Source organism: Dama dama, chromosome 28, assembly GCF_033118175.1.
Source record: "Dama dama isolate Ldn47 chromosome 28, ASM3311817v1, whole genome shotgun sequence".
Classification (NCBI taxonomy): domain Eukaryota; kingdom Metazoa; phylum Chordata; class Mammalia; order Artiodactyla; family Cervidae; genus Dama; species Dama dama.
In genome coordinates this window covers 32391875-32414981 of record NC_083708.1, presented here as the reverse complement: position 1 = coordinate 32414981, position 23107 = coordinate 32391875, and the positions used below count along the sequence as shown (strand labels likewise).

The 23107-nt window shown below is 39.8% G+C and overlaps 1 protein-coding gene across 1 annotated transcript; it reads left to right on the top strand.

The window, feature by feature from the left end:
- LOC133047959 (nephrocan-like) lies at positions 1 to 22723 on the top strand. Its single transcript, XM_061131446.1, has 3 exons — positions 1 to 341; positions 12316 to 13217; positions 21244 to 22723. The coding sequence occupies exons 1-3, from the start codon at positions 153 to 155 to the stop codon at positions 21689 to 21691; spliced, it is 1539 nt and encodes a 512-aa protein (XP_060987429.1). The 5' UTR covers positions 1 to 152; the 3' UTR covers positions 21692 to 22723.
- The last annotated feature ends 384 nt before the right edge of the window (positions 22724 to 23107 follow it).

Genomic DNA, 23107 nt, shown 5'->3' with positions numbered 1-23107 from the left:
CATTTTAACCCAGGCAAATTGGGAATTTTTTCTCTCGTCTTCTTACATTGACAGAGTACACATTCATAAGGTTCTATGATCAGATTTCACAGTATAAAAAGTGAGCCGTCGCCCGAACACTCGCCGGCTACGTGAGAGGCCCTGCTGGGGAGATGTGTCTGCTTTACGCCTTCCTTGCTCTGCTCGCTTTCTGCTATGGCCTCGATCCTCGCTGTCCTGGGCGATGCAGCTGTGACTCAGAGCACCTGGTGCAATGCTACAGGCTAACGGAGGTACCATCGGGCATTCCTGCCACCACCAAGAAGCTCTACATCAGCCATAGCAAAATCCAGCACCTTCAGGTAATCACTCATTCTCCTGCAACTTTATTTTGTGAGACAGGGTGAAGGGGTGACCGTGGGGGTGTTAAACTTAATGTAAATAATCGAAACTTAAAAGCGATGGTTATGAAATTGTGTCGCTGCCCTAGCTACCTGTTTGCTCTGTGTACTGAGATGGGTATATGCCTCTGGATATTTCATTTTAGGGAAGGAAGCCCCCCCCCATAATAAAATAATATTTTGTTTTAGTTTTTTAAAATTTTAATTATATTGTTGCAGAGTGAAAGCAGAGTAATGATTCTTAACAAAAAGAGCTTGAGAGCATATGGCTCCTCCATGTCCCCGTTTTAAAAAGAATTTGTTTGGGGGAAAAAAACATACTTTTGTTTATGCCATAGAAGGCAGATGATACTTATAACATTATAAGGCTATCAAGATAAACACAGCATGTGAGAATTATTCATACAAACCCTACAAACCAGCTGGGCATTAATGTCTTTATGGAAACTTATACAAAAGAAATACACGTTTTTGTTTTGCCACATTACTGAAATTCTCATTCTGTGTGCTTTTATTTTTTAATTTATTTATTTTTAGTTGATCTATATGCTTTTAATTATGGCTTTTATTTTCATGCTTTCCTATTCAGAGGGCACTTGAAAAGAGTGCTATAGATCTGTCTGACTTGTATAACATGAAGAAACTTGTTTTTGACCTTTGGTATTTTGAAAGGTATCAAGAGACTAGAGTTCTCATTTTAGTTTTCTCACCAGAGATAGAATTACCTTAGACAAGCAGTTAAAAAAAAAATCTCTGGACCTTATTTGTTACTTTTATGACATGAGAAGGCTGGATTAGATTGGGGATCCCAGGAATTTTCTAGATGGAAAATCCTATGACTCTCTGGTCACCGCTTCTCCCTCATCAATCCAAACCTTAAGATAAGGAAATACCTGTCTATGATCCAGGTGCAGAGAGTCAGCAGATGAATGTACTTTTCCTTCAGAGACACCTCCCTGTCCCCCTGTTTTATTTGGACAAGAAATTTTAATGTAGGTGCCACAAACACTGGGAGTTTGAAATTTGTGGCATGGTATTTATGTCAAGGTTCAATAAGCACCATTGCCTAGTCATCATCTGTTTACTTTCCTCTTCTAATCCAGTAGTGCCTAATGCCTGTCAGGTCTCAGCATTCAAGCAAGACACCCGGTTAAAGGGCAAAATGCTTAAATATTTGTCCTGAGGACTTGAGATACTGAGAGGTGGAGTGTCAACTAACCCTGGTAATGATCCCCCACTGTTGCTCTGCAGTCAATAAGATGAAATTATGTCTCTCCTCAAATTCACTTACTGATTGAGTTCATTTGTCATTGGTTTAGTTTCATTGAACAGCAATATTGATTGGTTTAGGTTCATTGAATAGCAATATTGCCACTTTCCTGACTTTAACCTAGTTAATTATCTCTAGGAAGGACTGTTTGCAGCAGAAAAGTTGAAGAAAGAGAGGACTGTTTGGTGAAGGAAGTAGAAAGTCCCAAACAATAATACTTCTCTTTTCCCTTTTAAAAATCCTTAGGCTTTAAATGACCATAGGTTACTTGCATCTAGTGAATGCAGTGTTATTCTGTTTATCTGGTTTGAACTATAGAATTGGGTGCATGTATTTTAAAGAAAAAGCCTTAAAATGGATCTACAGATTAATAACAATAGAAACTATATATATATATACACACACACATACATATGCATACATATATACACATACATAACATATATATGTATGCATGCAGAGCATATTTATATATATATATATAATATATGTGTATGTGTATATATACCACAATTTTAAATGTTTCTGTTACTTGTTCATATGATTCAACTGTCTTTGGGTCCATGAATGCTGTGGTTGAGACTGTAGACAAAAGATGAAAAATTCAGTTCCAGGAGTTTCTTGGTGGCCCAGTGGTTAGGATTCTAGGCTCTCAACTGATGTGGCCCAGGTTTACTACCTGGTCGGGGAACAAAGATGCTACAAGCCACACAGCACAGTCAAAAAAGAAAAAGTATTAAAAATTCACAGTTCCTGCCCTCAAGAAAAGGGGGACTTTATTCATCCACTTATCTGTAAAAATCCCTACTTCTTTGAGGTGCACACCAACCGACAATAACACTCCGTTTGTTCCTCTGTGAGTCTTGTACTCTGCCCCTGTCTCTCATCCTAAGTCTCCTTCCTCTCCATCCTAAGTTCTGCATCTTTTGGGGTGTCTTTAGCGTTCGATATCCCAGTCCCACACTTCCTTGAACTCATAAAAATTATCTATCTACATTTCCAGTTCTCCACAACTGTCTACTCTCGTTTATATCATAATCCTCGTTATACCTGAAATTTCTCTAATCAAAAATCTTGAATTCCCATATGCACTCTCTTGTCATTATCTCCTTTCCATTCATCTGCCATATTCTGCACTTATCATTCTACCTCATGGAGACTTCTAATCCTAGATCTACCCACATTCTCTCAGATAATTAGTTCATTTCTTATTTATCTTCTTTCCCTACCCCTTCCCCTTTTGCGTCCCACAATTAAGTATCTCAACACTTATTCAGCAAAGCCACAGTCTCTATTTAGCATGATCACTTTCCTTTGTTTCTCCTATACCTGGACAGCTGGTGCTGCTGGAGAGGCTCATTATCTGGTGTCATACCCAAGATAACTTTTACCAAACCCAGGGTCATGACAATGCATGCCTGTATTTTCTTCTAAGAGTTTTACAGGTTTAGCTCTAACATATAAAGGACAAATAGAAATGTCTTTGGGATTCCCCAGTGACTCAGTGGTAAAGAACCTGCCTGCAATGCAGGAGCCACAGGAGATGCAGGTTCAATTCCTGGGTTGGGAAGATCCCTGGAGGAGGGCATGGCAACCCACTCCAGTATTCTTGCCTGGAGAATTCCATGGACAGAGGAACCTGGCGGGTTACAGTCCGTACGGTCGCAAAGAGCTGGATACAACTGAAGCAACTTAGCATGCACACAGAAATGTCTTTCTGGCAGCAGTCAGTGAAAATAATTATACTTCACATCTTTTGTGGAAGAGAAGAAGGTACTTCAAATTCTTCTTGCGTAAGAAATATATAGGGACTTCCCTGATGGCCCAGCGGGTAAGACTCTGTGCTCCCAATGCAGGGGGCCTGGGTTTGATCCCTGGTGAGGGAACTAGATACCCGGTGCCACAAGTGCAGTCTCAGTGCTGCCCCTCAGTTGTGTCTGGCTATTTGCGACCCCGTGGACTGTAGCCCGCCACGCTCCTCTGTCCATGGAATTTTCCAGGCAAGAATATTGGAGTGGGTTGCCATTGCCTCCTCCAGGGGATCTTCCCCACCCAGGGAATGAACCTGCATCTCTTGGGTCTCCTGCATTGGCAGGAAGATTCTTTACCACTACCCTACCTGGGAAGCCCCCAGTTAAGACCGACTGCAGCCAAATAAATAAATACATATTTTTTTAAAGAGAAATATACAGTTTATCAACAAGGGAGAGATTATGAATTCTTTTTATATTCTCTCCATACTTTCCAGAATTTTTAAATTTTTTACAGAGAACAAATGCTGCTTTGATGATCAGGAAAAATTCCAGCATAGTTTAGAAAACTCCTTGCCGGCTTGGTTCACATGTGTCTGAGGCAGTCACTGTGAACATGTGTCAGCTTCCTGTGTGCTTTTGACCTAAACAGAGCCTAAGGAAGTTCTGTGATCCTCTAGTGCTTGGAGAGGGGGCTTCCCAGAACTGAAAACTGAAACAAAGTCTTTTCACGGAGAGACCAGCAGAATTGGCCGCCCTGCCTTTTTTTTTTTTTTCTTTAACTTTTCATATTATAAGGCAACTTTTATCTCCATAAAGTATTAGGTTCACCAAACTGTAAAAATGTGATGGCAGGCATTTTACTTAGCTAAGCTTTCTAAGCCTCTTTTTCTTTTCTTTTTTTTTTTCCCCCTAAGCCTAATTGTTAATACCAAGCCACACTTGCCTTGCTTTTTAACCAATGTTGACAAATGGCCAACAGTCCCAAGGTTAGCTCCAGGGCAAAAGCATCTCTTTCCATATCTCTTGAGCACAACCCTGCTCAGGCCACGGAAATGGAAAAAACAAGTCTGGCAGATTTTTTTCCTTTTGTCAGCTTTGCGAACTCAACTGATAAGTTGAAAATCAATGAGTGTCTTCTTCATTGTGGCACCAGAACTCTATACACTTCACAAACAGGAAAGTTAAAAACATGTGTTAACATTTCTCCAAAGAAGACATACAGAGGGCTAACAAACACATGAAAAGATGCTCAACATCACTCATTATCAGAGAAATGCAAATCAAAACCACAATGAGGTACCATCTCACACGGGTCAGAATGGCTGCCATCAAAAAGCCTACAAGCAATAAATGCTGGAGAGGGTATGGAGAAAAGGGAACCCTCTTACACTGTTGGTGGGAATGCAAACTAGCACAGCTCCTATGGTGAACTGTGTGGAGATTCCTTAAAAAACTGGAAATAGAACTGCCATATGACCCAGCAATCCCACTGCTGGGCATACACACCAAGGAAACCAGATCTGAAAGAGACACGTGCACCCCAATGTTCATCGCAGCACTGTTTATAATGGCCAGGACATGGAAGCAACCTAGATGCCCATCAGCAGACAAATGGATAAGGAAGCTATGGTACATATACACCATGGAATATTACTCAGCTATAAAAAAGAACACATTTGACTCAGTTCTAATGAGATGGATGAAACTGGAGCCTGTTATACACAGTGAAATAAGTCAGAAAGAGAAAGACAAATACTGTATATTGACCCATATTATGGAATTTAGAAAGAAGATGGTAACTATGACCCTATATGCAAGACAGCAAAAGAGACACAGATGTAAAGAACAGACTTTTGAACTCTGTGGGAGAAGGCGAGGGTAGGATGATTTGAGAGAATAGTATTGAAACATGTATATTACCATATGTAAAATAGATGGCCAGTGCAAGTTCAATTTATGAGGCAGGGCACTCAAAGCCAGTGCTCTGGGATGACCCAGAGGGATGGGGTGGGAAGGGAGGTGGGAGGGGGGTTCAGGATGGGGACACATGTACACCTGTGGCTGATTCATGTCAGTATATGGCGAAAACCACCACAGTACTGTAAAGTAATTAGCCCCCAATAAAAATAAACAGATTAATTTTTTTTTAAATGTATGTGTTAGGGTAAGATAAACCTGGATTGGAAGCCCAGTCTTTCCACTTCTTAGCATGAAATACTTGGACAGATTGTTTCGCCTTCTTGAGCTTTAGTTTCCCTCATTGAAAAGGGAACAATCATGTTTACAGACAGAACTTTGTAAATGTAAGCATTGTATGTGTCAGTTCTAGCGACATGGGTGAACCCAGAGGCTGTTATGCAGAGTGAAGTAAGTCAGAAAGAAAAAACAAGTGTTGTGTATTAAAACACGTATATGGAACCTAGAAAAATGGTACTGATGAGCTTATTTGCAGGGTAGGAACAGAGATGCAGACATAGAAAGCAGACGTGTGGACGCAGCAGGGGAAGGAGAAGGTGGGACAAGGGTGAGAGAGTAACACTGACACATACACTAGCAGATGTAAGACAGATAGTTAGTGGGACGCTGCTGAACAACACAGGGAGCACAACCCGGTGCTCTGTGACGACCTAGATGGCTGGGATGGGAGGGAGGTTCAAGAAGGAGGAGATATAAGTATACTTAAGGCTGTTTCAAGTTGTTGTATGGCAGAAACAAATACAACACTGTAAAGTAAGTATCCTTCAATTAAAAGATAAAAGATAAGCATAGTAAATATTTAGAAAATGGTAGGCCATTTTCACCAATAATCAGTTCAGTTCAGTCGCTCAGTCCTGTCCCTCTCTTTGCGACCACATGGATTGCAGCACCGCAGGCCTCCCTGTCCACCACCAACCCCTGGAGCCTACTGAGACTCATGTCCATCACATCAGTGATGCCATCCAGCCATCTCATCCTCTGTCATCCCCTTCTCCTCCTGCCTTCAATCTTTCCCAGCATTGGGGTCTTTTCAAATGAGTCAGTTCTTTGCATCAGGTGGCCAAAGTATTGGAGTTTCAGGTTCAGCATCAGAATATTCAAGACGGATTTCCTTTAGGATTGATTGGTTGGATCTCCATGCTGTCCAAGGGACTCTCAAGAGTCTTCTCCAACACCACAGGTCAAAAGCATCAATTCTTTGGCGTTCAGTTTTTTTTATAGTCCAACTCTCACATCCATACATGACTACTGGAAAAACCAGAGCTTTGACTAGACGGACCTTTGTTGGCAAAGTAAGGTCTCTGTTTTTTAATATACTGTCTAGGTTGGTCATAACTTTTCTTCCAAGGAGCAAGCATCTTTTAATTTCATGGCTGCAGTCACCTTCTGCAGTGATTGTGGAACCCCCCCCCCCCCCCCAAAATGAAGTATCTCACTATTTCCATTATTTCCCCATCTATTTGCCATGAAGTGATGGTACCAGATGCCATGATCTTAGTTTTCTGAATGTTGAGCTTTAAGTCAACTTTTTCACCCTCCTCTTTCACTTTCATCAAGAGACTCTTTCGTTCTTCACTTTCTGCCATAAGGGTGGTATCATCTGTGTATCTGAGGTTATTGATATTTCTCCTGAGAATCTTGATTCCAGCTTGTGCTTCATCCAGCCTGACATTTTACATGATGTACTCTGTATAGAAGTTAAATAAGCAGGGTGACAATATACAGCCTTGACGGACTCCTTTCCCGATTTGGAACCAGTCTGTTGTTCCATGTCCAGTTCTAAATGTTGCTTCTTGACCTTGACCTTGAAATCTGTTGTATACAGATTTCTTAGGAGGCAGGTCAGGTGGTCTGGTATTCCCATCACTTGAAGAATTTTCCACAGTTTGTTGTGATCCACACCATCAAAGGCTTTGGCATAGTCAAAAAGCAGAAGTAGAGTTTTTCTGGAACTCTCTTGCTTTTTCAATGATCCAATGGATGTTGGCAATTTGATCTCTGGTTCCTCTGCCTTTTCTAAATCCAGCTTGAACATCTGGAAGTTCATGCTTCATGTACTGTTGAAGCCTGGCTTGGAGAATTTTGAGCATTACTTTGCTAGCCTGTGAGATGAGTGCAATTGTGCGGTAGTCTGAGCATTTCCTTGGCATTGCCTTTCTGTGGGATTGGAATGAAAACTGACCTTTTCCAGTCCTGTGGCCATTGCTGGGTTTCTCATGTTTGCTGGCATATTGAGTGCAGCACTTTAATAGCATCATCTTTTAGGATTTGAAATAGCTCAACTGGAATTCCATCACCTCCACTATCTTAGTTCACAGTGATGCTTCCTAAGGCCCACTTGACTTCACATTCCAAGATATCTGACTCTAGTGAGTGATCACACCATCGTGGTTATCTGGGTCATGAAGATCTTTTTTGTTTAGTTCTTTTGTGTATTCTTGCCACCTCCTCTTAATATATTCTGCTTCTGTTAGGTCCATACCATTTCTGTCCTTTATTGTGCTCAGCTTTGCATGAAATGTTTCCTTGGTGTCTCTAATTTTCTTGAAGAGATCTCTACTCTTTCCCATTCTCTTGTTTTCCTCTATTTCTTTGCATCGATCACCGAGAAAGGCTTTCTTATCTCTCCTTGCTATTCTTTGGAACTCTGCATTCAAATGGGTATATCTTTCCTTTTCTCCTTTTCCTTTTGCTTCTCTTCTTTTCTCAGCTACTTGTAACGCCTCCGCAGACAACCATTTTGCCTTTTTGTGTTTCTTTTTCCTGGGGATGGTCTTGATCACTGCCTCATGTACAGTGTCACAAACCTCCGTCCATAGTTCTTCAGGCACCTTGTCTATCAGATATAATCCCTTGAATCTATTTGTCACTTACACTGTATAATTGTAAGGGATTTGATTTAGGTCATACCTGAATGGTCTAGTGTCTTTCTCTACTTTCTTCAGTTTAAGTCTGAATTTGGCAATAAGAAGTTCATGATCTGAGCCACAGTCAGCTCTCTGTCTTGATTTTGCTGACTGTATAGAGCTTCTCCATCTTTGGCTGCAAAGAATATAACCAATCTGATTTTGGTATTGACCATCTGGTGATGTCCATGTGTAGAGTCTTCTCTTGTGTTGTTGGAATAGGGTGTTTGCTTTGACCAATGCGTTCTCTTGGCAAAACTCTTTTAGCCTTTGACCTGCTTCGTTTTGTACTGCAAGGCCAAATTTGCCTGTAGCTCCAGGTAGCTCTTGACTTCTTACTTTTGCATTACAGTTCCCTATAATGAAGAGGACATGTTTCTTGTGTGTTAGTTCTAGAAGGTCTTGTAGGTCTTCATAGAACTGTTTACTTCAGCTTCTTCAGCATTACTGGTCAGGGCATAGACTTGGATTACTGTGATTTTGAATGGTTTGCCTTGGAAACGAACAGAGATCATTCTGTCATTTTTGAGATTGTATCCAAGTACTGCATTTTGGACCCTTTGTTGACTATGATGGCTACTCCATTTCTTCTAAGGGATTCTTGCCCACAGTAGTAGATATAATGGTCATCTGAGTTAAATTCACCCATTCCAGTCTATTTCAGTTCGCTGATTCCTAAAATGTTAATGCTCATTCTTGCCATCTCCGGTTTGACCACTTCCAATTTGCCTTGATTCATGGACCTAATATTCCAGGTTCCTATGCAATATTGCTCTTTACAGCATTGGACCTTATTTTCATCACCAGTCACATCCACAACTGGGTGTTGTTTTGGCTTTGGCAAAAGTAATCTGCATTCACCTGATAAAGAGAAAAAGTTCTCTATGCTTAATAACAGAAAACTATTATTCCCTGGATTCAGTTAAGAATATGACTGGTATTTACTATGTAGGCTAGTCTATATACTTTGTAAATAAAAATGGAGACAAATTGAACCTCCCACACCACACTTTGTCCTCAAAGAAACTGTCCATTCACATCCACGTCATCTCTGAGACTGGCTGCATAGTCAGCAGTGTTTTAGGGTTTGTTGTCACTCAGATAGAAGTGGAAGCATTTGCAACACCAAGGTCTTTTTGGGGGAGATCAACAGTCCCAGAGGTGCAAATCTATGTGGAGAGTCACTTGTGACTCTATATGAAAGAAAGCCTAGAAAAAGGCACTTTAGAATGAAGAATAGATTAAACACCCTGAGTCTTGGACAGCGCATTTATTTTAATTTTTTGGCCTCATCCCTTCAGTTCAGTTAAGTTCAGTCGCTCAGTCATGTCTGTATCTTTGTGACCCCATGGACTGCAGCATGCCAAGCTTCTCTGTCCATCACCAACTCCCAGAGCTTGCTCAAACTCATGTCCATCGAGTCAGTGATGCCATCCAACCCTCTCATCCTCTGTTATCCCCTTCTCTCACCTTCAATCTTTCTCAGCATCAGGGTCTTTTCCAATGAGCCAGTTCTTAGCATCAGGTGGCCAAAGTATTGGAGTTTCAGCTTTAGGATCAGTCTTTCCAATGAATATATAGGACTGATTTCTTTTAGGATTGACTGGTTTGATCCTCTTGCAGTCCAAGGAACTCTCAAGAGTCTTCTCCAACACCACAGGTCAAAAACATCAATTCTTCGGTGTTCAGCTTTCTTTATAGTCAAACTCTCATGTCCATACATGACCACTGGAAAAACCATAGCTTTGACTAGACAGACCTTTGTTGGTAATGTCTCTGCTTTTTAATATGCTGACTAAGTTGACCATAACTTTTCTTCCAAGGAGCAAGTGTCTTTTAATTTCATGGCTGCACTTACCATCTGCAGTGATTCTGGAGCCCCCCAAATAGTCTATCTCTGTTTCCATTGTTTCCCCATCTATTTGCCATGAAGTGATGGGACCGGATGCCATGATCTTAGTTTTATGAATGTTAAGTTTTAAGCCAACTTTTTCACTCTCCTCTTTCACTTTCATCAAGAGGCTCTTTAGTTCTTCTTCACTTTCTGCCTTAAGGGTGATGTCATCTGCATATCTGAAGTTATTGATATTTCTCCTGGCAGTCTTGATTCCAGCTTAAATCATCCCTTATATGGAAGATTTGTACTATATAATTTCTAAAATTTCTGCTTTTCTAAAAATATGATCTGTGTCCAGATCTTGAGACGTGTTTGAAAAACATTAATTATAGACCACAGGCAGCAGAAAATGTATTAGAAAATGATGAGTTGAGGAAGAAAGGGCTTTGGAGTTCTGTAGACCTTGTTGAAATTCAAATTTGTGGGGTTATAAGGAGAACTAATGATAACATATAGAAAAGCACATGGAACTTGTAGATGGTCAACAAATTTTTTTTCAACAAATTTTTTAAAAAAGGTATTATTCTTGAGACTATGACTAATTAATGCTTCTGGTTAATCATTAAGAAAATATTAAATGTTAGCAGTAATATATAAGCCAAGGCAGCTGCCAAAAATTTATGATTAAAAATATCTGTTTATTGAATTTTTAACATGAGATTCTTCAACTAGTGTACCATTTTAGGAGATGCTTTAAAATATACCATAATTCACATCACAGGTCCTCCTATAGTATAAAAACATATAACAAATATGTGCTGCAGAATTAACCCACTTTGAAGGTATTAACCATATACTGGTATTACAAAAGGATTCAACTGCACAATTAAATTCAAACATTTAGAAGCTGTAGACAGTAAGACATAAAATTGTGCATTGAAAATTCCAGCTTAACTGAATTCTAAATCAGTGAAGATTTATCAAGCTGAGGAAAATCTGGAACCATTCTTCTTTTACCTAACCATGATTTTACTCTGAGAAACAAATACCAAAAATTACATCATCCTAAAAAAGTGGTAGATGTCAAGCTAGGAGTTTGGAGGATATGTGGAAAGATAGGGGTGCTTGAATTTGCAAACCATGGAGAAAGTGTATCAGATTTGGGTAATTCCTAAAATAGAGGAGAGGAATAGCATTAGGTCTGGGGTATATGCATGAAAGGACTCCTTGCTCTGTAGACATAGAGACACTGTATCCTGTTTGTTTCTTCATGAATCTTTTTCATCAATGAAACAAAAATTGGGGAGTGGGAACAAGGAGACTAGTTTTCCAAACTATAATATACTTGAAAATGTCTCTCTGATAGGCCCATCCAACTGACAGCAGTATATAGGACACTAATTTCTTTTTTTACTTTTAATGCTTAAAATTGTTTAAATGTAATTTAAAATTTTAAAACATCTAAACAATGTGAAATGTAGATAGATAATGAAAATTCCCTATAACCTTACCCCCTAAGAGTTAGCAACTCTAGTTAACAGTTTGGTGAAATTTCCAGATTGTTTCCTTTTTGGCTGTTACAAGATGATGCAACAAAGAACATCCTGTCCCACACATCATTGTGCAATTTGTAAGCACTTCTACCTAGAAGTAAATTTGCTGGATCAAAGAATACATAGCAAAAGTTGGCCAGTTTTATGTCTACAAATAGTGTATGAAAATGCTTAAAATATTTTAGACCTCTTATACTGCTAGCAGTTGTGAATAAAAATGGTCAGGACCTGAGTTTCTATCCTTTTCCAAGAGATAATTTAAAACCACATGGAGCCCAGCCTGTGCTCTGTGATGACCTTGAGGAAGGGAATAGGGTGGGGAGGGAGGTTCAAGAAGGAAGGGGTATGTAAACATATATGTATATAATTATGACTGATTCGTGTTGTTCTACAGCAAAACCAATACAATATTGTAAAGCAACTTTCCTCCAATTAAAAGAACTTTTAAGTAATTCTAGTAAAAAAAATAAAATAAGATAAAATAGATCCTGAAGGAAAAAGCTGAAGCATCATTAGTATTGAATGATAACATATATGCCTTTTTTAAAATAATAATCCTAATTTACTGCTTTTCTCCTCTCTTCCCCATCCCTGCTTTTTTTTTTTTTTCTTTCTTTCTTTCTTTTTTTTTTTAATAGCTATCTAACTTTACCCAAATGTTAGCTCTAGAAGATTTTCTTCTGCTGGCCAGTGGCACAGAGTCAGTAGAAAACGACACTTTCAAAACTCTGAGTACTTTGAAGACCTTGGAACTCTGGAAAAATAAGTTAAGACGGGTCCCTCGTGCTCTCCCGGCCAGCCTTGAAGTGTTAAAACTAAATGATAATTCAATATATGTGCTTCACGGATCTGATTTTGAAGGACTGAAGAAATTAAAAATCCTTGAACTGAAGAACAACCTGATCTCTTCCGTCTCTCCCAGCATGCTCTCCTCCCTTGTCCGTCTGCAGAGCTTGACGTTAGACGCCAACAACATCGAGAATGTGCAGGGACCGCTGGTACTTCCGCATCTGAAACATCTGAGCATGGAGAACAACAAGCTGCATCTCATACCAGCTAGCCTCTTCACGTCCCTTCTGTCTCTGCAATTTCTCAGTTTCAGTAGTAACTTTCTGACTAAAATTCCTATTAACCTGCCCAAATCTTTGCTCTCTTTAAAAATGGAGAGAAACCGGCTCAAAGTGGTGAGGTTTCGAGATATGAAACACTTGGAGAATCTTTCCCACCTTTACCTGTCAGAAAACTCACTCTCTTCCATCGAGGGGGCCCAACTTCTTGCCAATTTAACCACTCTCGAGGTGTCCCATAACCAGCTCCAGACGTTGCCCCTCCGACTGCCAGCCCGGCTACAAAAGCTGGATATCAGCAATAACCTGATTCGGAAGGTTACGGCGCAGGATTTCCGGGACCTCCGAGATTTGAAGCACTTGTTTCTGGACAACAACATTGTCAGCTTGTTTGAAGCTGGAGCCCTGCAGAAGTGTTCCCAGCTCTCCAATCTGGCCTTGGAGCAGAACCTCCTCCTGTCTATACCTCTGCGGTAAGTGAGCCTTATCATCTGTGGAACTCACCAGAGTAGTCTTCCAAAGATGGGGGCAACTAAGTACATTATAGAAGAAAGAAAAGTAGTCCAAGTAAACGTAATTTATCTGATTAAAGCTATCCAAGGGTTCAGAGGCAGAAGTTGTAAACAAGGGTTTGGAATCTCCAGCCCTCAAGCTGACTCCTACACTAACTTACCTTGCCTGTGGGACAAGATACCAAAAGGAGATCTATATTAGAGATCTGTATTAGAAGCAACTCAGCTTCAGGGAAGTATGCTAAGGAACATCACAGGGGGCTATTACTTGTAGAAATATGTTCTGGTTTCAACAGCCGCACTAGGCATGTGCTTAAGGGGGTGCATGCTTCGTCCTATCTGACTCTTTACAACCCCATGGACTGTAGCCCGCCAGGTTCCTCTGTCCATGGAATTTTCCAGGCAAGAATATTGGAGTGGGTTGCCATTTCCTACTACAGGGGATCTTCCTGACCCAGGGATGGAACGTGTGTCTCTTGCATCTTCTGCACTGGCAGGCAGATTCCGCTGCACCATTTGGGAAGCAAGACATGTGCCTAACCACTAGCAAAGCAAGGACCCCAGGAAAAACTGAGGGGGGAACGTGTAGTAAGACATTTATATTTTTAAAAGCATTGAAATATTATCTAAGGGAAACATCAAAACCTTGACATCTAACACTGTATTTGTTTTGAGTTATGTATTTAGGAGCCTTGTGTTTCTCAGTGCTGTGGGGTGCTGTATGGTTTGCTGTGGGCCCGTCTGTGAGTGTGAGTCAGTTTGTGTTGGTCTTACTTGTGTTTTCAGCTGCTGCTTCTATTTTCTTTCTCTCACGCACAAACACACATATATCCTCATACTCTGGCACTTAATAATTTTTTTTCCAAATATCCCTACTTCTATCCCCAACCCACTGAACTTGCTCCCCTCTAACCAAGTTATAATCTGTAACTAATATGTTTATGTTAATTGACTCTATTTATTTAACTTTTATCCCATGTTTCACATTTTAAAGTAGAATAAAAATAGAAGAGTAAGTACTATTATTCTCCTAAAAAAGATACTATGTTGTTTATTAAATGTGCCTATCAGCAGATTCTTTTTCTTTTCAGCACTTTATAGAAAAAATTCTTCCTCCTCTATTATCATTATCAAATTTCTCACAATTAATATATCAACTTTGGGCTTCTGTAGGATCCTGTGGCACTAGATTTACTTATTGTCATTGTTCATTATGATAAATTTTCTTATCAATGAGAAAGGAATAAAATTATCTTTTATATAGATATATGTTCATTTTTTTTCTAGTTCAAAAAGAGATTTAAAAAGTATACGGTGTGTTAACTATCCCCAGTGCAAAACAGCAAAAAGTGATTTTTCAAACTGAAATCTGTATTTAAAATTCTATATTGAGAATGATTTGAAAATAATCAATTTCTCTTAATGAATAAGCATGCATATACACTCAATTTAATTCAACAAGTATGTTTTGGCATTCACCATGTGCCAGGTACTTTACCAGGCACTTGGGATACATCAGTCTAATAAAGAGATAAAACTTCTTGCTCTTAAATTCTAGGAATGAAAGAATGACAACATAATATATAAGTAAACTATATAACATTTAGATATTGTTAGGTGTTCTAATTAACAACAAAATACAAGCAGGGTTACCAGGTTCAAGACTGTAAAGAGTGGGGGTAGCTGGTTGTAATTTCTAATAAGGTAAGAATAGTACTCCCCTTGTAAAGGTAAGCTTTAAGCAAAGACTGGAAGAAGCTGACAGATTTAGCTGTAATGCTGTTTGCCGGGCAGTGGGCAGGGTGGGGGGAGTGGGAGTGTTCTAGACACAACAGCCAGTACAAAGGCCCTAAGGCTAGAGCATGTGGGCAGTATTTCAAGACTCTCATTCTTAAGACCAAGATCATGGCATCCGGTCCCATCACTTCATGGCAAATAGATGGGGAAACAATGGAAATGGTAACAGGTTTTATTTTCTCGGGCTCCCAAATCACTGCAGATGGTGACTGCAGCCATGAAAGTAGAAGATGCTTGCTCCTTGGAAGAAAAACTCTGAAAAAACTAGACAGTGTATTAAAAAGCAGAGATATCACTTTGCTGACAAAGGTCTGTATAGTCAAAGCTATGGTTTTTCCAGTAGTCATGTACAGATGTGAGAGTTGGACCACAAAGAAGGCAGAATGCTGAAGAATTGATGCTTTTGAACTGTGGTGTTGGAGAAGACTCTTCAGAGTCCCTTGGACAGCAAGGAGATCAAATAAGTCAATCCTAAAGGAAATCAGTCCTGAATATTCATTGGAAGGACTGATGCTGAAGCTGATGTGAACTGACTCATTGGAAAAGACCCTGATTGCTGGGGAAAATTGAAGGCAGGAGGAGAAGGGGATGACAGAGCATGAGATGGTTGGATAGCATCACCGATTCAATGGACATGAGTTTGAGCAAACTCTGGAAGACAGTGAAGGATAGGGAAGCCTGGCGTGCTGCAGTTCATGGGGTTGCAAAGAGGCAGACATGACTGAGTGACTGAACAACAACATTCTTGTTATTTAAATAATTTCTCTACTATATTTTTGATTACTACATGCTCCTCCAAAAGATATGAATCAAGTAAAAAAGTCAAAACAGGTTAGGGAGTGACTATATCACCTAAGGATTCTCAGTGGGCTATGACAGCCATGGACAAAACTGTGAACCTAGTGAATTTTTCTATTCAGGTGACTTTTAGAAAGCATTTGGGGAAGTAATCCTGCTAAGTTTAATGAGTGAAAAGTAGCATAATTATTCTTCATTACTTCTGACAGAGTATCTGTGTTTTCATAAGTGACTACAGAAAGCACAGTGCTTTTACCCAACAGAGTGTATAATGGGTTTGTAAGCCTGCTGCTTAAAACTCAACATTCAGAAAACTAAGATCATGGTATCTGGTCCCATCACTTCATGGCAAGTAGATGGGGAAACAATGGAAACAGTGAGAGACTTTATATTTTTGGGCTCCAAAATCACTGCAGATGGTGACTGCAGCCATGAAATTAAAAGACACTTGCTCCTTGGAAGAAAAGCTATGACCAACCTAGACACTATATTAAAAAGCAGAGACATTACTTTACCAACAAAGGTCTGTCTAGTCAAAGCTACGGTTTTTCCAGTAGTCATGTATGGATATGAGAGTTGGACTATGAAGAAAGCTGAGTGCCGAAGAATTGATGCTTTTGAACTGTGGTGTTGGAGAAGACTCTTGAGAGAGTCCCTTGGACTGCAGGAGGACCAAACCAGTCAATCCTAAAGGAAATCAGTCCTGAATATTCATTGGAAGGACTGATGCTGAAGCTGAAACTCTAATACTTTGGCCACCTGATGCGAAGAACAGACTCACTGGAAAAGACCCTGATTCTGGGAAAGATTGAAGGCGGGAGGAGAAGGGGACGACAGAGGATGAGATGGTTGGATGGCATCACTGACTCAATGGACATGAGTTTGAGCAAACTCCGGGAGCTGATGATGGACAGGGAAGCCTGGCATGCTGCAGTCCATGGGGTTGGAAAGAGTGGGACACGACTGAGCGACTGAACTGAACTGAAGCCTGCTGCTGCTGCTGCTGCTGCTTGGTTGCTTCAGTCCTGTCAGACTCTTTGTGACCCCATGGACTGTAGCCCGCCAGGATCCTCTGTCCATGGAATTCTCCAGGCAAGAATACTGGAGTGGGTTGCCATGCCCTCCTCCAGGGGATCTTCCCAATCCAGGAATTGAACCCAGGTCTCCTGCATTGCAGGCAGATTTTTTACCACTGATCCACCAGGGCAGCCCTTGCAAGCCTGAGCTAACCCTAATTTTCAAATCTGATTTCACAATTGAATTATCTGGATAACTTTTAAAAAGCCCATTCATGCCTAGACCTCACTTCAAACCAATTACATCATCACCCCAGGCATCAGTATTTTTAAAAAACTCCCCAGATGAATTTAAGGCATAGCCCAGGTTGAGAACACTGGGAAAGGACAATGGGGCAAGTAATGAGCTACCAGAGGATATATGCCCATGAGGCGTAAATGAAGCCACACAACTCTCTACTCTGTCAGAGAACTTGGCCTGTGTTCTTATAGAAAGTGATCTTTAAATTCCCCATCATGACCACCAAACCCCTACTCTGCAATTTTTCTTTGAACTGGAAATTTGGAAGGACCCAAAAAAGTTTTTCCATGGTTTCCCTCCTATAAAGAATTAAAACACAATACTATTTATTCCTTGGGCTTCCCTGGTGACTCAGCTGTAAAGAGTCTGCCTGCTAATGCAGGAGACACGTGTTCTATCCCTGGGTTGGAAAGATCCCCTTAAGGAGGAAATGGCAACCCACTCCAGTATTCTTGCCTGAAAAATTCCATGGACAGAGGAGCCTGGCGGCCTACAGTCCATGGGATCGCAAGAGAGTCGGACACAACTGAGCAACTCAACAACAACTTAGAATTTAGACTACCCAGAACCTGGGTCTCACTTTTTGCTGCTTCTCATTTCACCAGTCTGCAGCTCAGGGAACAAAGATAAGTTACACCATTCCTTCATTATTCACAATTTGGATAATTCAAATCCAGAATAGCTTTCTACAACCTAATGAAGCTAGTTAGCATTTTCTCTTACACTCAAGTGCCATCTACTGACAAAATGGGGGTGTGCCTCTTTTTACTCTAAAAAGGGATACTGCCCAAAGAACAAACAGCATTTCTAGACACTTGTTTGTCTTAAAATCAGGGCTACATTTTTATAAAAATCAGACTTATAAAGACAAATTATATCAAAGAAATAAATGACTGCCAAAAGATCACAAAAGCAGGAGATTACTGATTCTTCTTACAATACCATTTTGATTCTCCATAGTAACATGAAAGAAAAAAAAGATACTCCTAAGAACAGGTACAGTTTTTGGCTACCCAGCTGATAACTGAATAACTGTGTTTGTTTAAAAGAAAAGCTTGGCTTGCTCATTGTCTCTAGTTAACATTTTTATGTGACTTCTGTGCAGTGAACACTTGGAAAATCAGAAGCTTTAAAAAGCTAAATAACTGGGACTTCCCCAGTGGCCCAGTGGTTAAGACTCCACTTCCAATGCAAGTGGCGTGGGTTCAATCCCTAGTTGGGGAACAAAGATCCCACATGCTGTGGATGTGGCCAAAAAAAAAAAAAGAACTAAATTATTTACCTGAAGTCACATACTAGCAGATAGAATAGCCAGAGTTAGAACTCAAAGTCTTAATAAGTAGACTCGACTCTTGATTTTACTGTATCTTTCCTCAGCTGTGCCCCTTGTACCCTCAATAGTTACAGAACCTTGGTTGCCGCAGCATCACCAATTAACAGTCTATTTTTTCTTGGGGGAAAAAAAAGCTACACACTGATTTTCTGTATAACTTTTAGAGATGTAAGCTGGATAAGCTGGTGTGTGCACAAAGTTACATTCTCTCAGGGATTAATTTCAAACTGAATTTAACTGTGGATATCAATTTGAAAATTGTTAATTGTATTAACAACAAACTTATTAAGAGAAAATGTCTTTGCAGAAGCTTATTCCACACTGTTAAAATGTATGAAGTGATTTTCCCTGGTAAATTAACCTATTTTGTTAGGTAAATTTAATTCCAAATTTTTAAAAAGTCACTTTAAACAAGCATGACTTTAAAATATTCAAAAGCACAAATACTTATGTGTGTATATGTATTATATGGTTTAGGAGATGAATACAAATATTAAATACATAAGCATAAATATAAAATGTAAATATCAAAGAAAAAAGCCAAGGGCAAAATTTAGGCTAAGTGCCAGTAACCATGGGCTTCCTGGTGGCCCAGATGGTAAAGAATCTGCCAGCAATGCAGGAGACTAGGGTTCGATCCCTGGGTTGGGACGATCCCCTGAAGAAGAAAATGGCTACCCATTCCAGTAACCTAAAAGATTAACCGTTTAGAATTAAATTCATCTAAAAATAACACTATAACAAACAAAAGGTAATATTGTTGTAAAATACGGTTAAATTCATTTGTTTCTTTCTCTTTGGCATAGCAGTCATATGACGGAGACCACCATAAAAAATTCCAGTGAATACTAAAAAGCATGAAATAGAATACGTTCACACGGCATGAAGATAGCATTTGGATGGTATTTTGCGGGACTTTTTTTCCTGTAAAACTTTTTCACTTATTGCACTTCATAAAGAGAATAGCACTTAATGGAAAGTTGTTGACTCACAGAAAGATTTTCAGTTCACAACTGTGATCCTTTTTTATTTTTATCAACAGTCGTTAGCATGAAATTTTTCAAATTGGTTTCCACAGTTAAAATTTTTTTTCCTGATTATACAGCAATACTTGTTCAAGGTTGAAAACTTTGTGTGCTGAGAAATAAAGGAGTCATCCATAACTGCTCAATCAGAACCCATGTCTAGCCATAAGTTGTTTTTATGTATTTCAAATCAGTCAATTTTATCTTCTATTTTCCCCATTTAACATTATTGTGTAGCTTTTTTCTCTCTCTTTTTCTGTTTCTTTTTTTTTTTTTTTTAATAAATATCACTATGGACCCAGAGATCTTAATTCATTCAGTAAGTTATGGTTATTTATAGTTGCTAGTCTCTTTTGATGCTCAAATTTCATTAGTAGGAGCCTCTCCAAGCTGGCTCCTGTGTTCATGGGACACAATACCATTATCTCTATTTTTTTTTTTTAAATTGTGGTAAAGCACACATAACATAAAATTTACCACATTAACCATTTTAAAATGTACAATTCAATGTTAAGTATATTTGCATTGCTGTGCAACCAGTGTCCAGAACTTTTTTATCTCGCGAAACTGAAACTCTCTACCCATTAAACAGCTCCTCATTTCCTCTCTCCCCTAAATCCCTGACAATCGCTATTCTAACTTCTCTTTCTATGAATTTGACTACTCTAGACACCTTATATAAGTAGAATCATACAGCGGTTATCTTTTGAAGTGTTTGTCGGTCAGTCATGTCAGACTCTTTGTGATTCCATGGACTGTAGCCCACCAGGCTTCTCTGTCTGTGGAATTATCCAGGCAAGAATACTGGAGGGGGTTGTCATTCCCTTCTCCAGGGAATCTTCCTGACCCAGGGATCAAATCCAGGTCTCGTACACTGGGGCAGATTCTTTAACATCTGAGTCACCAGGGAAGTTATCTTTTGATGACTAGCTTTTTTCCCACTTAGCATAGTATCCTTATTCATGTTGTAACATGAGTCAGAATTTCCTTCGTTTTAAGGCTGGATAATATTCCATGGTAGGTACTTATATTTTGTATTTTGCTTATTCATTCATCAATCAACGGACATTTGGATTGCTTCCACATTTTAACTACTGTGAATTTGACATGGGAGTATAATATGGGTACATAGGTATCTCTTTGAGACCTTCCTTTCAATTCTTTTGAGCATATACACAAAAGTGGAATTTCTGGATCATATGGCAATTGTGTTTTTAATTTGGGGAGGACCACCATACTGTTTTCCATATCATCTGTACCATTTATACTCCCATCAACAGTGCACAAAGGTTCCAATTTCTCCACACTCTTGTTAACACTTGCTATTTTCTGTATTTTTGATAGCAGCCACCCTAATGGGTGTTCCACTAATCTCTGAACACTTCGTTGCATTCTGGTTCAGATGTTCTAGCCTACTTTGCCCCAGACATGGAATTAGCTGTTTTTTCAAGATTTTCACTGGAAGAGAAAAATGTATGAATATAAAATAGAAGAAATCAGAGGGTTAGGAAATAAGTTCTGGGAGAAAGGGTTAAAGACCAGTAGGTAAGACTGAGGTTTGTACTTTTAATTAACTTTTCAAAATAAAGCTTGTTTTCTAGCTTCAGAGGGAACAGAACGGTACAGCAAAGGTGGATGTTGCTCAGTCCGAGTTGCCTCGGCAGTTTGGAATGCTGGTCACAGCCTCCTCTCACATCCTGTTTCCATGCTTTTGCAGGCTCCCGGGAACCTTAGCCAGGCTGGACCTAAAAGGCAATGCCATCCAGGACATTGCTGAGAGGGAGGTCAAGGATCTGAAGCAGCTTCAGGTTCTAAACCTCAGGAACAACAAGCTTTCCGCTTTAGACCTCAAAGCCCTGGAGGTGCTGCCTCGCCTCCGGCACCTGTATCTGGATGGAAATCCGTGGAATTGCACCTGCAGTCTCCTGAGGGCCAGGGAGGTCCTGAAGGCCAAGGGCACAGATGTGAGGGGAGGACAGTGTGCAGCACCAGCTGAGCGACAAGGGGAGAGCTGGATGTCTTCCAAGAAGATCATGAAGCAATGTGAGCATCACTTACGTCTGACCGAGAAAAGCAAAGAGACCAAAAAGAAACCAAAGCTGGAGGAGCACGCCAGCATCAGAATCAATGTGGATGATGATTATTATGATTATGAAATAGATTAAGGATGAGCTTTGTTTGCAGTTTAGAAAAAGGTTTTGTTTCTTTCTTTCTTAAAAGTAGACCTCATTTTTAGAGCAGTATTAGGTTCATAGCAGAATCGAGAGCAAAGTACAGAGATTTCCTGTATACCCCACCCCTACACAAACATAGCCTCCCCCATTACAACATGTCCCACCAGACGTGGAACATTTATTACAGTTGATGAACCTGTATCAATGCATCATAATTACCTAAAGCCCACAGTTTATATTGGGGTTCACTTTTGGAGTTATACGTACTATCAGTCAGTTCAGTCGCTCAGTCGTGTCCGACTCTTTGCGACCCCATGGACTGCAGCACGCCAGGCCTCCCTGTCCATCACCAACTCCCAGAGTTTACTCAAACTCATGTCCATTGAGTCAGTGATGCCATCCAACTATCTCATCCTCTGTCATCCCCTTCTTCTCCCACCTTCAGTCTTTCCCAGCATCAGGGTCTTTTCCAATGAGTCAGTTCTTCACATCAGGTGGCCAAAGTATTAGAATTTCAGCTTCAGCATCAGTCCTTCCAATGAACATTCAGGACTGATTTCTTTTAGGATTGACTGGTTTGATCTCCTTGCTATCCAAGCGACTCTCAAGAGTCTTCTCCAACACCATAGTTCAAAAGCATCACAAAGCATTCTTCTGTACATACTATGGCTTTGGACAAATATATAATGACATGTATTCACCATTGTAGTATCACACAGAGTAGTTTCACTGCCGTAAAAGTCCTCTTTGCTCCACCAAAAAATGTTTTTTAATGTTCAGTCTCTTAAGCAGAAATAGATAATACATTTAGATATGCAAGATTTTTAAATAAGTTTTTCTTTTTTGTTTAATGAATGAAATGACAGTTAAGTTGAAATGACAGTTAAGATAAGTTGAGGTGGGAGGAGTAACATAGAAAAGATCAATGGTCAGAAGATGTAAATTCCTACCATGTTAAAAGTAATTTGTGTTTTATACTGAAACCTAGACAAACAGTAATGCCCAATAAAACCACAATCTAACTTCCTGCAAATTGAGCAGATCATTTTATTAAATAAAAAGTGATGATTTCATATATGAAGCTGGTACCTAAAGGCCTACACTATACACTTTTGCTTACAAGAAATTAAAACTGACTCTAACTTCAAGCAGGAAAGAATTTATTGGAAAGATTGGGACTAGCTCACAGAATCAAAGGAAAAACTGGAACATATGGTAAGGATGGAGATCAGGTCTACCCCAGGGCCCCAGGGAAAAGAACGTAATGGAGAGTCCCTGAGCTTTTTCAGGGTTCTCTCTGCAGAACGCAGTGTTCCACTATTATCAGTGTTATTAATAGCTCCCCTCTTCTCAAGAGTCACATCTTCAGAGAGAGAGACTAATTGTTCTACCTTGAGTCACATGTTT